This window comes from Engystomops pustulosus, unplaced genomic scaffold (genome assembly GCF_040894005.1).
Source record: "Engystomops pustulosus unplaced genomic scaffold, aEngPut4.maternal MAT_SCAFFOLD_246, whole genome shotgun sequence".
NCBI lineage: Eukaryota > Metazoa > Chordata > Amphibia > Anura > Leptodactylidae > Engystomops > Engystomops pustulosus.
In genome coordinates, this window is record NW_027285125.1 from 63,318 (window position 1) to 80,198 (window position 16,881).

General features: G+C 46.5%; 1 protein-coding gene across 1 annotated transcript; it reads left to right on the plus strand.

Moving 5' to 3' along the window:
• Positions 1 to 1,400: 1,400 nt before the first annotated feature.
• On the plus strand, positions 1,401 to 9,027 carry LOC140110317 (O-acyltransferase like protein-like). Its single transcript, XM_072132157.1, has 5 exons — positions 1,401 to 1,773; positions 1,950 to 2,076; positions 2,203 to 2,389; positions 8,090 to 8,232; positions 8,707 to 9,027. Exons 1-5 carry the CDS (start codon positions 1,673 to 1,675, stop codon positions 8,803 to 8,805), a joined length of 657 nt encoding a protein of 218 aa, XP_071988258.1. The 5' UTR covers positions 1,401 to 1,672; the 3' UTR covers positions 8,806 to 9,027.
• The last annotated feature ends 7,854 nt before the right edge of the window (positions 9,028 to 16,881 follow it).

Below are 16,881 nucleotides of genomic sequence, written 5' to 3' on the forward strand. Positions count from 1 at the left end.
TACAGGTAATGAGCGGAGGACAGAGGAGCCATTACTACAGGTAATGAGAGGAGGACAGAGGAGTCATTACTACAGGTAATGAGAGGAGTACAGAGGAGCCATTTTTACAGGTAATGAGGGAAGGACACAGGAGCCATTACTACAGGTAATGAGAGGAGGAAACAGGAGCCATTACTACAGGTAATGAGCGGAGGACAGAGGAGCCATTACTACAGGTAATGAGGGGAGGACACAGGAGCCATTACTACAGGTAATGAGAGGAGGACACAGGAGCCATGACTACAGGTAATGAGAGGAGGACACAGGAGCCATTACTACAGGTAATGAGAGGAGGACACAGGAGCCATTACTACAGGTAATAAGGGGAGGACACAGGAGCCATTACTACAGGTAATGAGAGGAGGGCAGAGGAGCCATTACTACAGGTAATGAGAGGAGGACACAGGAGCCATTACTACAGGTAATGAGGGGAGGACACAGGAGCCATTACTACAGGTAACAAGGGGAGGACAGAGTAGCCATTACTACAGGTAATGAGAGGAGTACAGAGGAGCCATTTTTACAGGTAATGAGGGAAGGACACAGGAGCCATTACTACAGGTAATGAGAGGAGGACAGAGGAGCCATTACTACAGGTAATGAGAGGAGGACAGAGGAGCCATTACTACAGGTAATGAGAGGAGGACAGAGGAGCCATTACTACAGGTAATGAGAGGAGGACACAGGAGCCATTACTACAGGTAATGAGGGGGGGACAGAGAATACTTTTACAGAAGAATTTACAGGTCTGTGAGAAAATTAGTTAATGGGGCACATTTACTAAGGGTTCGCCGGGCTTCCCGACTTTTACCATTTTGCGCAGCGTTTAACTGGGGTTTTTGGCACACGCAGTCGGATTTTGGCGGAATTGCGGCGACTTTCATGTGACACAAATTGGGGGAGTGGTTGTTGGGCAACCTGACTGATTCGGACTAAGCGCGTCGGACTACGCACTTTGGGTATCACGGCGGGACGGGTAAGTAAATGTGCCCCAATGTGATTTTCTGGATTCATTTTCTCATTTTGTCACTTTGTTGAGCTTCTACCGATTATGTAATTAGAGGCCTCTCTCATCTTACACAATCCATGGCTGACTAAATACTATTTTCCCCACTGTATAAGAATAGGACGCTCATTGAGAAATCACAAGATGTTGATACATTGGGGGTCATTTACTAAGGGCCCGAATCGCGTTTTCCCGACGTGTTACCCGAATATTTCCGATTTGCGCCGATTGTACCTGAATTGCCCCGGGATTGTGTCGCACGCGATCGGATTGTGGCGCATCGGCGCCGGCATGCGCGCGACGGAAATCGGGGGGCGTGGCCGAACGAAAACCCGACGTATTCGGAAAAACCGCCGCATTTAAAACCCGAAAAAGTGTCGCTTGGTGACCGCTTACCTTCACCTGGTCCGAGGTGGTGCATTCCGGCGCGTGGAGATGATTTTCAGCGCAGCAGCGCCACCTGGTGGACGGCGGAGGAACTGCCTTCATGAATCCCGGCCGGACCCGAATCCAGAGCAGAGAACGCGCCGCTGGATCGCGAATGGGCCGGGTAAGTAAATTTGCCCCATTGTATCCACTAGAAAGAAATTCATTAACCTTGTCTTCTTGTGCAGAGCTAAGCGCGTCATGATTGCTGTCGTGACATTGACCTGTGCCGCCTCTGTCATCACCACCACCTTAATTTCATACTTTTTAAAACTTCCAATTCGCTACCCGAAATGTGACAGGTCAGTAACACCCCCCTCCCTCATATCTGATATGACGGATCCTGTGCTCGATGTGTGTTGTCAGCATTTTGGGCTGCTTTTACAGCATTTTATAACAGAAGCTCTGTACAGCGCTGCGAAATCTGTGGGCGCTATATAAATAAAGGAATTATTATTATTATAATCTCTTTCCGCAGCCAGTGTCGGAAGGATTATTGGGCGGAATATTACGTAAAACCCTACTGCCGATACGGACCTTTCCTTGTCGGGATGATTCTTGCCATTCTTTTAGTCGGGAAGCAAAGTCTTTACTTTAAGAACAGGGTAAGAGATTTCAGATTTCAGTTTTGGGGGGTTGTATTGTGAATTCTGATCTGAAGAGAACGGATTTCTTTATATGCTCTGGATTAGTCTGTGAATTAGTGATGTTGCCTTATGTATTTCCTATAGACACAAGCCGCCTTGGGATGGATCTCTGCCCTGGCCCTCATGCTCACAGTCATATCGCTGGCTTTTGTTTTAGATGACACCCAGAGCTCTTACTCCGTCATGGCTGCACTTTACCAAGGGCTTTACCGCACTCTGTGGGCTGTGGTTCTTGGTTTGATCTTTATTCTGTGCCATGAAGGATACGGAGGTATAGTACTATTATGGCTTTATATTATAGTAATGTATCACTATGGCGCTTTACTATCAAGACAATCATGTATCTGACACCTTCCCTCCGGTACTTCACCCTGTTTGCTTGCTTCCTAAGAGCCGGTCACAGAGGAAGAAGTGTCCGGGCTCCTCTCCTCTGCTCGCCCCACTACCTGCATCAGTGACCCCATCCCCTCACATCTGGTACAGTCTCTCCCCAGCAGTCACTTCTCACCTCACTAACATCTTCAACCTCTCTCTTCTGGTGTCGTTCCCTCTTCTTCAAGCCTGCAGTTCTTACGCAATTACTGAAGAAACCATCACTGGACCCATCCAATGCTGCTAACCACCAACCAGTCTCTAATCTCCCTTTTATCTCCAAACTCCTGGAACGTCTGGTCTATTCTTGACTAATTTGTTATCTCTCTGATAACTCCCTCCTTGACCCTATACAATCAGGTTTCCGCTCTATGCTCTCCACTGAAACTGCTAACTCTCTGACCGCAGCATCTCTTTTTCTGGATCTCTCTCCTCTCATCTTCCTCTCTGTCGGGGTTCCTCAGGGCTCGGTCCTGGGTCCTATTCTTTTCTCCCTCTATACTGCCCCAATCGGACAAACCATCAGCAGATTTGGTTTCCAGTATCATCTCTATGCTGATGATACCCATCTTTATGTCTGCATGTGTCTCTCTGGTGTCTCTAACATCCTGTCGTCTTCTTTCATGAAACATTGGGGCTCATTTACTTACCTGGTCCTGTCTCGATCCTGCGGCGTGTTGTCCGACGTGGATTCGGGTTCTGCCGGGATTCACTAAGGTCGTGGGCCGGAAATCAAGTAGGTGACGCTACTGCGCCGAGGTCCGCTAGAGTTCACCTGCTTCTTCACGGTGCATGTAAGTGCTTGATCTTGTGTTTTTTAAATTCCGCGACTTTTCAGAATCTGTCGGGTTCTCCGAAGGCCATGCCCCCCAATTTCTGTCACGTGAAAGCCGGCGCTGATGCGCCAAAATCCTGATGGAGTTCGCCGCAAAACGGAAAAATTCGGGAAATCCGATGAATCGCGGCAGACCCAAATCCTCGTCAGACAAGCACCGCAGGATTGCGACAGGACCGGGTAAGTACATGTGCCCCCTTGTCTTTCCACCGTCTACTCACAAACCCAACCCTGACCTCTCCAACTCAATCCGTGGGGGTCATGTCTTGGGGATTTTCAGGACTCTAAAATGCTTATTGTTGCTCTGATTCACTCTCATCTAGACTACTGCAGCTCCCTACTAATTGCTCTTCCACTAACTAAACTCTCTCCTCTCCAATTTATTCTTAATGCAGCAGCCAGACCCATCTTTCAGACCAAACGCTACACGGATGCCTCCAGTTTATGCCAGTCACTGCACTGGCTGCCAGTCTCCTTCTGAAAACAGTTTAAAATAGTCAATCTCATCCAAAAAGCTCTGAATAATGCAGCACCTCTCTATCTCTTCTCTCTCATCTCAGTCTGCACCAATTCTCTGGAATGTCCTACCACAGACTATTAGACTAATACCAAACCTCCAAAGTTTCAAACATGCTCTTAAAACCCATCTATTGGACAGATCTATCACACTCACTAACTGCATGAAATTTCAACTCTCTCCTCCCGTCTATTATCCAGCAAACACCAGATACCAAGCTCCAGGCTTCTCTGCAGTCACATTCACCTTGGACTTTGTATATAAGATGGCGGCTGATGACTGGATCAAGCAGCAGAATTTTTATTTATTAAATTATTTCATACTGTTCCCTTATACAGAACGGCTGGACCATTATACAAGCTCTAATACCTCTTGTGTCACCCCCTTCATCCTTATAGACTGTAAGCTCCTGTGTCAACCCCTAATCCTAATAGACTGTAAGCTCTTGTGTCACCCCCTCATCCTCATAGACTGTAAGCTCTTGTGTCACCCCCTTCATCCTCATAGACTATAAGCTCCTGTGTCACCCCCTCATCCTAATAGACTATAAGCTCTTGTGTCACCCCCTCATCCTAATAGACTATAAGCTCTTGTGTCACCCCCATCTTCATAGACTGTAAGATCTTGTGTCACCCCCTCCTCCTCATAGACTGTAAGCTCTTGTGTCACCCCCTCATCCTCATAGACTGTAAGCTCTTGTGTCACTCCCTCATCCTCACATACTGTAAGCTTGTGTCAACCCCTCATCCTCATAGACTGCAAGCTCTTGTGTCACCCCCTCATCCTCATAGACTGTAAGCTCATGTGTCACCTCTTCATCCTCAAAGACTGTAAACTCTTGTGTCCCCCCTCATCCTCATAGACTGTAAGCTCTTGTGTCATCTTTCCTCCTCAGACTGTAAGCTCTTGTGTCACCCCCTCCTCCTCATAGACTGTAAGCTCTTGTGTCACCCCTCATCCTCATATACTGTAAGCCCTGGTGTCACCCCATGATCTTCATAGACTGTAAGCTCTTGTGTCACCCCTCATCCCCATAGAATGTAAGCTCTTGTGTCATCCCTCATACTCATAGACTGTAAGCTCTTGTGTCATCCCCTTCATCCTCATAGACTGTAAGCTTTTGTGTCACCCCCCCTCATCCTCATAGACTGTAAGCTCTTGCAGTGCCGTCATTTCATATTGCTTGTGCTGTCTATTGCGTCCAGCTGCTTGTACTCATTAGCTGCTAGAGTGATTTTTGACAGTCAGAGAGGTGGCAGGTGGAGCAGGCAGAGGTGGCAGCACAGTAAGGGGACGTCGCAACAGGGCCCTGTGAGGCCAGAACTGCCGATTTCATCTAGCTGCTGTGTGTTGATTAAAAATGCAAAGGTTCTTGATTGGTTGACTCGGTCAGCCACTGCCTCCTAAATGACATCTGACATCCCCAGCCAAGAGTCCGTGGGTTCGTCAGATACAACAATTAGTTGGCATGGCCCAGGAGCAGGTCAACGACCCTCACCTGTCCTCAACCAGCCTCTGTCCTGTTCATTTCCCTCAGCCAGAGATCTACTAGGTGGTCTAGGCTCAGCGCCACTATTCAGCGAGGACAAAGTGTTTGAGGACAGTAAGCAGCTGCTTGGCATTGAAGAGTTGGGGCAGACATCCGCTGCTTTGTGAAGTAGGCAAGAAAGTAGAGTTGTGGAGAGTGGCACGGGAAGTTATGTTGCACTTGCAAGTAGTCAGGCTGTGCATACTGAGACCGTTGAGGAGAGTAGCAGTGACAGGTAAACAAATCGATGATGATGTAGCCGATCGCACTTGGAAGACCGGTGAAGCAAGGGCTTCATCATCGTTGGGAGAAGAGGGTGTCAGCTTGTGCGTCAGGCTGCAAAGCAGGCAGCAAGTCGTGGGCGTGAGTCAGCAGGGTGGCAGCAGTACAAGGACGGGAGCCAAATGGCCGCGGGGTACAAAACCCGCTTCGCAGGTCCAAGTAAGCAGTGGCACAGGGGCTCCGTGAGGCAGCGGCGTTAGTAGTCACTCAGTGCAGAGTGTTGGCGGTAAAATCACCATCTCGGCGGTGTGGCAGTTTTTTGTTAAGACACCAGAGGAGCCGAACGTGTGTATATGTAGAATCTGCGGGAAGAAAGTGAAGCGTGGCCAGGGAGCTAACGTTGGCACCACGGCCCTGCATCAACACATGCAGCGTCACCATCCAATGGCCTGGGAGAAACATGGAAGAGATGTGGGGGTCCATCCTGCCACTGTACCAACAGCACCTAGTGGCACACATGCCATTTCAGCCAGTCAAGGCTCCAGCACCTCTGCTAAAGCGAGCTGTTTGTCTTTGACATCATCTCCCAGTCCAGAAACTCCTGCTCCTCGCTACGCATGGCGCCAGCAGTCGTTGAACGAGGCGATTACAAAGAGACAACTGTATGCGTCCAGCCATCCTAAGGTCAGAAGCAGAGCGTGCTCCTGTCCAAGTTGTTGGTACTGCAGTCCCTCCCTTTCCAAGTCTTGGACTCTGCACCCTTCAAAGAACTAATGGCTTGTGCTGAACCGAGGTAGAGAGTTCTAAGACAAAAATTTTTTTCCAAAAAAAACAGTGCCAGCCCTTCATAAGTATGTAGAACAGAAGGTGGGCCAGTCCTTGAGCTTATCAGTTTCTTCTTAGGTGCACGGCAGTGCGGATGTGTGGAGCTGTAACTATGGTCAGGGCCAGTACATGTCTTTTACAGCCCACCGGGTGAATGCGCTTCTTGCCCAGCCACACCAACAACTTGAACAGGAGATAATGCTTTCTCCTCCACGTTGTCAAACTGCTGCTCCTGCGCCACCTCCACCTCAGCCTCCACAGGTGCTGCTCCATCATACCACATGTGCAGGGCACAGCGATGTCACGCAGTTCTACGCCTGGTTTGCCTGGGCGAACAAAGTCACACAGGGGAGGAACTGCTCCGCGTCATGCAACAAGAAATCAATGTGTAGCTTTCTCCGCGACAACTGCAAATCGGAACCATGGTGACAGACAATGGGAGGAACATGGGGGCAGATTTACTTACCCTTCCTGTCGCGATCCCGCGGTATGTTGTCTGATGAGGATTCGGGACTGCTGTGATTCACTAAGGTAGAACTCGGTCCTGCATCCGTCACTTCCCCGCTGAGGTCCGCCGGAGTTCACCTGCTTCTTCCCGGTGCATGTCTTGCGACACAATTCTAAATGTTAAATCCTGCGCGTTGTCCGAATCCGTCAGGTTGTCTGATGGCCGGCCCCCCGATTTCTGTCTGGTGCAAGCCGACGCCGATGCACCAAAATCAGACACTGTGCATGCACTTCAGCCATACTTACAAAGCCAAGCACACCCACCTCGAGTTGCAGCATCAGATCGGCCTCCCCCAACATAGTCTGATATGCGATGTTTCCACCCATTGGAATTCCAGCCTCCATATGTTAGACCGCCTGTATGAACAGAGAAAAGCCATTAATGATTTTTTTACTCCCCTGTGTAACTTTGATGTCAGCCACTGGCAGCTCACATGTGACACCTGCCGTTTGCTCAGACCCATTGAATTTTTTGATGGAAAATTCAGCAAACTCGGCAAATTGAATTTTGAAAAATTTTCCCATCTCTAACTGTAAGCTCATGTGTCGCCCCCTGATCCTCAGACTGTAAGCTCTTGTGCCCCCCTAATCCTCATAGACTGTAAGCTCTTGTGTCACCCCCTCATCCTCATAGACTGTAAGCTCTGGTGTCACCCCCTCATCCTCATAGACTGTAAGCTCTTGTGTCACCCCCTCATCCTCATAGACTGTAAGCTCTGGTGTCACCCCCTCATCCTCAAAGACTGTAAGCTCTTGTGTCACCCCCTCATCCTCATAGACTGTAAGCTCTTGTGTCACCCCCTCATCCTCATAGACTGTAAGCTCTTGTGTCACCCCTTCAGTCTCATAGACTGTAAGCTCTTGTGTCATCCCCTCATCCTCATAGACTGTAAGCTCTTGTGTCACCCCATCATCCTCATAGACTGTAAGCTCTTGTGTCCACATTTCACAGTCCTGCTGCTACTAAGAACATACACAATGGTCTAATTAGTAGTTTTACCTGGTTCCTACTGAGAGATTCCCTTGTAGAATATCTGGTGCTGTTACTTTGTCAGTAACAATCTCATTTTGTACGTCCACAGAGATGTCAGGTAGCCCCCACACAAGAATACAGCGCCCTCTACAGGGCAGATTGTAATAAATGGCTTCCACTTTCTCCCTCCAGGTGTAGTGACCACTTTGCTGTCTTTCGGTGTATGGGGTTTCCTATCTAAGATAAGCTACGCCGGTTATCTGGTCCATCCTATGATTATCTACTTTTACTCTGGCCTCCAAGAGGAGCTTTTTCACTATCAGGATCTCAACATGGTGAGTGCTCATTAAAAAATATCTGCCTTCAGAATCAACCATGATAAACCAGGGACATTACTCAAAGATCCACGCACCATGACCGTGGTAATCTTCTTATCCATTGCCTCCTTCCTTCTAAAATCAACTTTTATAATTATGCCAATAATGGGCTTTACCTGCTTCACAAGCTGTTACACTGTGCAGGAGCATTTCCACCTATTGAAGTGTGTGAGATCACAGTAGGCAGAGGGAGGGGAGAGTGCTGAGGGAGTAGGTGTGTGGGGAGACAGTGTAACAGCCCATGAAGCTGTATCACTATGTTCTGACATAAAAAGGACCCCAAAGGTCCTGCATATGCCAACCTTTTTTGGACCCACTTGAAGATACAGTCACTCAGGGTTTCATATGTATAGATGTGGTATATTCCAACGGTTTTTCAGTCTGAAATGAACAACTTTAACCCAAGGATCTCCCATGTTTTCCTTCCACTAGTTGTATCTCTTCTTTGGACACTGCGCTTTGACCTTCATCGTTGCTCTGCTTTCGACAGTTCTGGTTGAAATACCCTTCCAAAGGTTGATGCAGATTTAGCTTATGGAGACAACACAACGTATAGAAGGATTATAGTGAACCATACGTTCATGGATTTATACCTTGGAAGAAACAATGAACAACAAATCCTAAAAGACAACATCCACCACCTGTCTCTACTACGGTGTCACTAATTATGAAGAACCTCAAGTATTTGGTCGAGAGTGTAAAAAAAAATTGCACAACAAAAGCAAATCTAACTTCTGGAAAATAATTCATAACTTTTTGGAACAAATATCCAGTTCTCAAGTAAAGAACTTCAACTGTACCCTGATTATAACAGATGATGGCTTTTGTTCACAACTGCTGCTGTAGGGGGCGGTCCAGACTACACAGCCAGACTGCTGTTATAGGGGGCGGTCCAGACTACATAGCCAGACTGCTGTTATAGGGGGCGGTCCAGACTACATAGCCAGACTGCTGTTATAGGGGGCGCTCCAGACTACGCAGCCAGACTGCTGTTATAGGGGGAGGTCCAGACTACATAGCCAGACTGCTGTTATAGGCGGTCCAGACTACACAGCCAGACTGCTGTTATAGGGGGTGGTACAGACTACATAGCCAGACTGCTGTTATAAGGGGAGGTCCAGACTACATAGCCAGACTGCTGTTATACGGGGAGGTCCAGACTACATAGCCAGACTGCTGTTATAGGCGTCCAGACTACACAGCCAGACTGCTGTTATAGGCGTCCAGACTACACAGCCAGACTGCTGTTATAGGGGGTGGTCCAGACTACACAGCCAGACTGCTGTTATAGGGGGTGGTCCAGACTACATAGCCAGACTGCTGTAATCGCGAGATGATGTGCCAGATTTGCCTGAGGAGGACATGATGCAAACTTAGGCTGAAACGCAATCACAGACTAAGGCCCTTTCAGACAGCCGTTGTTGGGATGTATGTGCGGCCAAAATATGTCCCCATGGACAACTATGGCACCTGGCGGCATAATGTGCATGGGCGAAAAGATAGAACATGCTCCATCTTTCCATGTGTTTACGGCCATACATCGATATGTAGAGGGGAGAGGTAAAAGAACAGGCTAAGGCTACATTCACACTAACGTATACCCGCACGGCCACAGCCGGTGACCCCTCCCCTCTCCATAGAGATCCATTGCGCACGGCCCTCAACACGGGGAAAGATAGGACATGAGTGGTACGGAGCAGCATGTGTGCAGTACCGCATCGCTCCGTGAGGCCATTGCCGTCTATGGGTGACTTATCTACAGCTGCAAGCTTGCGGCCGTATATACGTCCCCCATTCGGTCATTTGAATAGCGCAACAGTTGGTCTGCCCCCATTGCACTTATATGTTGATTTACATATCTGTAAACATATGACAATCTCTACTCTGCTTCCTCAGTTTGTAATAATTGGGGTATAATTCTTCTCCTATTAACGGATCCTAGATGACACTATTACTTTTGGGGGAGGCATTTTGGACCAGACAGATGCCCTTTAAAGGGAACCTATCACCATATTTTCACAAATACAGCTAGTGACAGGTGCCCATACAGCTTGATTTACTAAATGCCAACCTTTTTTAGCTAAAAATGTTTTCCTTTACATCCACATAAATCAACTTTATGTTATCATGCCTGGCATCAGAAGGGGCGTATCCTGCTTGTCTGGCTCCTTCCATCTACTTTACCCCATGTCCCATGCCTCTTCTCAACATTCAGCACTTACAGGACACCTGCCATCAGGTCCTAGTGACTAACTCTAGTAGAGCATCTCGAGGATTCCATCCAAGTAATTTTAAAATCATATTTGTTTTATTATGTAAATGAGCCCAGGCACATGGAGAGAGAAAGTGATTGCAACCGTTTCCCCTCTTCTTGTGTCTGTGTGTAATGTATAGTAAAACATTGCTAGAGCTTGTGCTTTATCTGCTGCCTGTGAGAGCCACAGACATCAGATATACAAGTACCTGGCACGTTCTGATATAGACATGTGAGAGCCACAGACATCAGATACACAAGTACCTGACATGTTCTGCTATACACATGTGAGAGACACAGACATCAGCTACACAAGTACCTGACACGTTCTGCTATACACATGTGAGAGACACAGACATCAGATACTCAAGTACCTGACATGTTCTGCTAGACACATGTGATAGACACAGACATCAGATACACAAGTACCTGACATGTTCTGCTATACACACGTGTGAGACAGACATCAGATACACAAGTACCTGACATGTCCTGCTATACACATGTGAGAGACACAGACATCAGATACACAAGCACCTGACATGTTCTGCTATACACATGTGAGACACAGACATCAGCTACACAAGTACCTGACATGTTCTGCTATACACATGTGAGAGCCACAGACATCAGATACACAAGTACCTGACATATCCTGCTATACACATGTGAGAGCCACAGACATCAGATACACAAGTACCTGACATGTTCTGCTATACACATGTGAGAGCCACAGACATCAGATACACAAGTACCTGACATGTTCTGCTATACACATGTGTGAGACACAGACACCAGCTACACAAGTACCTGACATGTTCAACTATACACATGAGAGAGACACAGACATCAGATACACAAGTACCTGACATGTTCTGCTATACACATGTGTGAGACACAGACATCAGCTACACAAGTACCTGACATGTTCTGCTATACACATGTGTGAGACGCAGACATCAGCTACACAAGTACCTGACATGTTCTGCTATACACATGTGTGAGACGTAGACATCAGCTACACAAATAACTGACATGTTCTGCTATACACATGTGGGAGACACAGATATCAGCTACACAGGTACCTGACATGTTCTGCTATACACATGGGAGACACAGACATCAGATACACAAGTACCTGACATGTTCTACACAGACATCAGCTACACAAGTACCTGATATGTTCTGCTATACACATGTGAGAGACACAGTCATCAGCTACACAAGTACCTGACATGTTCTGCTATACACAGGTGAGAGGCACAGACACCAGCTACACAAGTACCTGACATGCTCTACACAGACATCAGCTACACAAGTACCTGATATGTTCTGCTATACACATGTGAGAGACACAGTCATCAGCTACACAAGTACCTGACATGTTCTGCTATACACAGGTGAGAGGCACAGACACCAGCTACACAAGTACCTAACATGTACTCCTATACACAGGTGAGACACACATACATCAGCTACACAACTACCTGACATGTTCTGCTATACACATGAGAGACACAGACATCAGCTACACAAGTACCTGACATGTTCTGCTATACACATGAGAGAGACACAGACATCAGCTACACAAGTACCTGACATGTTCTGCTATACACATAAGAGAGACACAGACATCAGCTACACAAGTACCTCACATGTTCTGCTATACACGTGTGAGACACAGACATCAGCTACACAAGTACCTGACATGTTCTGCTATACACATGAGAGAGACACAGACATCAGCTACAGAAGTACCTGACATGTCCTGCTATACACATGTGTGAGACAGACATCAGCTACACAAGTACCTGACATGCTCTGCTATACACATGTGTGAGACAGACATCAGCTACACAAGTACCTGACATGCTCTGCTATACACATGTGTGAGACAGACATCAGCTACACAAGTACCTGACATGTTCTGCTATACACATGTGTGAGACACAGACATCAGCTGCACAAGTACCTGACATGTTCTGCTATACACATGAGACACAGACATCAGCTGCACAAGTACCTGACATGTTCTGCTATACACAGGTGAGAGGCACAGACACCAGCTACACAAGTACCTAACATGTACTCCTATACACAGGTGAGACACACATACATCAGCTACACAACTACCTGACATGTTCTGCTATACAAATGTGAGAGCCACAGACATCAGCTACACAAGTACCTGACATGTTCTGCTATACACATGAGAGACACAGACATCAGCTACACAAGTACCTGACATGTTCTGCTATACACATGTGTGAGACACAGACATCAGCTACACAAGTACCTGACATGTTCTGCTATACACATGAGAGAGACACAGACATCAGCTACACAAGTACCTCACATGTTCTGCTATACACATGTGTGAGACACAGACATCAGCTACACAAGTACCTGACATGTTCTGCTATACACATGAGAGAGACACAGACATCAGCTACAGAAGTACCTGACATGTCCTGCTATACACATGTGTGAGACAGACATCAGCTACACAAGTACCTGACATGCTCTGCTATACACATGTGTGAGACAGACATCAGCTACACAAGTACCTGACATGCTCTGCTATACACATGTGTGAGACAGACATCAGCTACACAAGTACCTGACATGTTCTGCTATACACATGTGTGAGACACAGACATCAGCTGCACAAGTACCTGACATGTTCTGCTATACACATGAGACACAGACATCAGCTACACAAGTACCTGACATGTTCTGCTATACACATGTGTGAGACACAGACATCAGCTACACAAGTACCTGACATGTTCTGCTATACATATGTGTGAGACACAGACATCAGCTACACAAGTACCTGACATGTTCTGCTATACACATGAGAGAGACACAGACATCAGCTACACAAGTACCTGACATGTTCTGCTATACACATGTGTGAGACACAGACATCAGCTACACAAGTACCTGACTTGTTCTGCTATACACATGAGAGAGACACAGACATCAGCTACACAAGTACCTGACATGTTCTGCTATACACATGTGTGAGACACAGACATCAGCTACACAAGTACCTGACATGTTCTGCTATACATATGTGTGAGACACAGACATCAGCTACACAAGTACCTGACATGTTCTGCTATACACATGTGTGAGACACACATACATCAGCTACACAACTACCTGACATGTTCTGCTATACAAATGTGAGAGCCACAGACATCAGCTACACAAGTACCTGACATGTTCTGCTATACACATGAGAGACACAGACATCAGCCACACAAGTACCTGACATGTTCTGCTATACACAAGTGTGAGACACAGACATCAGCTACACAAGTACCTGACATGATCTGCTATACACATGAGAGAGACACAGACATCAGCTACACAAGTACCTCACATGTTCTGCTATACACATGTGTGAGACACAGACATCAGCTACACAAGTACCTGACATGTTCTGCTATACACATGAGAGAGACACAGACATCAGCTACAGAAGTACCTGACATGTCCTGCTATACACATGTGTGAGACAGACATCAGCTACACAAGTACCTGACATGCTCTGCTATACACATGTGTGAGACAGACATCAGCTACACAAGTACCTGACATGCTCTGCTATACACATGTGTGAGACAGACATCAGCTACACAAGTACCTGACATGTTCTGCTATACACATGTGTGAGACACAGACATCAGCTGCACAAGTACCTGACATGTTCTGCTATACACATGAGACACAGACATCAGCTACACAAGTACCTGACATGTTCTGCTATACACATGTGTGAGACACAGACATCAGCTACACAAGTACCTGACATGTTCTGCTATACATATGTGTGAGACACAGACATCAGCTACACAAGTACCTGACATGTTCTGCTATACACATGTGTGAGACAGACATCAGCTACACAAGTACCTGACATGCTCTGCTATACACATGTGTGAGACAGACATCAGCTACACAAGTACCTGACATGTTCTGCTATACACATGTGTGAGACACAGACATCAGCTACACAAGTACCTGACATGTTCTGCTATACACATGTGTGAGACGTAGACATCAGCTACACAAATAACTGACATGTTCTGTTCTGCTATACACATGTGGGAGACACAGATATCAGCTACACAGGTACCTGACATGTTCTGCTATACACATGGGAGACACAGACATCAGATACACAAGTACCTGACATGTTCTACACAGACATCAGCTACACAAGTACCTGATATGTTCTGCTATACACATGTGAGAGACACAGTCATCAGCTACACAAGTACCTGACATGTTCTGCTATACACAGGTGAGAGGCACAGACACCAGCTACACAAGTACCTGACATGTTCTACACAGACATCAGCTACACAAGTACCTGATATGTTCTGCTATACACATGTGTGAGACGTAGACATCAGCTACACAAATAACTGACATGTTCTGTTCTGCTATACACATGTGGGAGACACAGATATCAGCTACACAGGTACCTGACATGTTCTGCTATACACATGGGAGACACAGACATAAGATACACAAGTACCTGACATGTTCTACACAGACATCAGCTACACAAGTACCTGATATGTTCTGCTATACACATGTGAGAGACACAGTCATCAGCTACACAAGTACCTGACATGTTCTGCTATACACAGGTGAGAGGCACAGACACCAGCTACACAAGTACCTGACATGTTCTACACAGACATCAGCTACACAAGTACCTGATATGTTCTGCTATACACATGTGAGAGACACAGTCATCAGCTACACAAGTACCTGACATGTTCTGCTATACACAGGTGAGAGGCACAGACACCAGCTACACAAGTACCTAACATGTACTCCTATACACAGGTGAGACACACATACATCAGCTACACAACTACCTGACATGTTCTGCTATACAAATGTGAGAGCCACAGACATCAGCTACACAAGTACCTGACATGTTCTGCTATACACATGAGAGACAAAGACATCAGCTACACAAGTACCTGACATGTTCTGCTATACACATGAGAGAGACACAGACATCAGCTACACAAGTACCTGACATGTTCTGCTATACACATAAGAGAGACACAGACATCAGCTACACAAGTACCTGACATGTTCTGCTATACACATGAGAGAGACACAGACATCAGCTACAGAAGTACCTGACATGTCCTGCTATACACATGTGTGAGACAGACATCAGCTACACAAGTACCTGACCTGCTCTGCTATACACATGTGTGAGACAGACATCAGCTACACAAGTACCTGACATGCTCTGCTATACACATGTGTGAGACAGACATCAGCTACACAAGTACCTGACATGTTCTGCTATACACATGTGTGAGACACAGACATCAGCTGCACAAGTACCTGACATGTTCTGCTATACACATGAGACACAGACATCAGCTGCAGAAGTACCTGACATGTTCTGCTATACACAGGTGAGAGGCACAGACACCAGCTACACAAGTACCTAACATGTACTCCTATACACAGGTGAGACACACATACATCAGCTACACAACTACCTGACATGTTCTGCTATACAAATGTGAGAGCCACAGACATCAGCTACACAAGTACCTGACATGTTCTGCTATACACATGAGAGACACAGACATCAGCTACACAAGTACCTGACATGTTCTGCTATACACATGTGTGAGACACAGACATCAGCTACACAAGTACCTGACATGTTCTGCTATACACATGAGAGAGACACAGACATCAGCTACACAAGTACCTCACATGTTCTGCTATACACATGTGTGAGACACAGACATCAGCTACACAAGTACCTGACATGTTCTGCTATACACATGAGAGAGACACAGACATCAGCTACACAAGTACCTCACATGTTCTGCTATACACATGTGTGAGACACAGACATCAGCTACACAAGTACCTGACATGTTCTGCTATACACATGAGAGAGACACAGACATCAGCTACAGAAGTACCTGACATGTCCTGCTATACACATGTGTGAGACAGACATCAGCTACACAAGTACCTGACATGCTCTGCTATACACATGTGTGAGACAGACATCAGCTACACAAGTACCTGACATGTTCTGCTATACACATGTGTGAGACACAGACATCAGCTGCACAACTACCTGACATGTTCTGCTATACACATGAGACACAGACATCAGCTACACAAGTACCTGACATGTTCTGCTATACACATGTGTGAGACACAGACATCAGCTACACAAGTACCTGATATATTCTGCTATACATATGTGTGAGACACAGACATCAGCTACACAAGTACCTGACATGTTCTGCTATACACATGAGAGACACAGACATCAGCTA

Coding starts and splice junctions, on each gene's coding strand:
- LOC140110317 (XM_072132157.1), top strand. CDS start 1,673: ATGATTGCTGTCGTGACATTGACCTGTGCCGCCTCTGTCATCACCACC. Junction 2,390..8,089: donor GTGCCATGAAGGATACGGAG/GTATAGTACTAT, acceptor TTCTCCCTCCAG/GTGTAGTGACCACTTTGCTG. Junction 8,233..8,706: donor ACTATCAGGATCTCAACATG/GTGAGTGCTCAT, acceptor TCCTTCCACTAG/TTGTATCTCTTCTTTGGACA.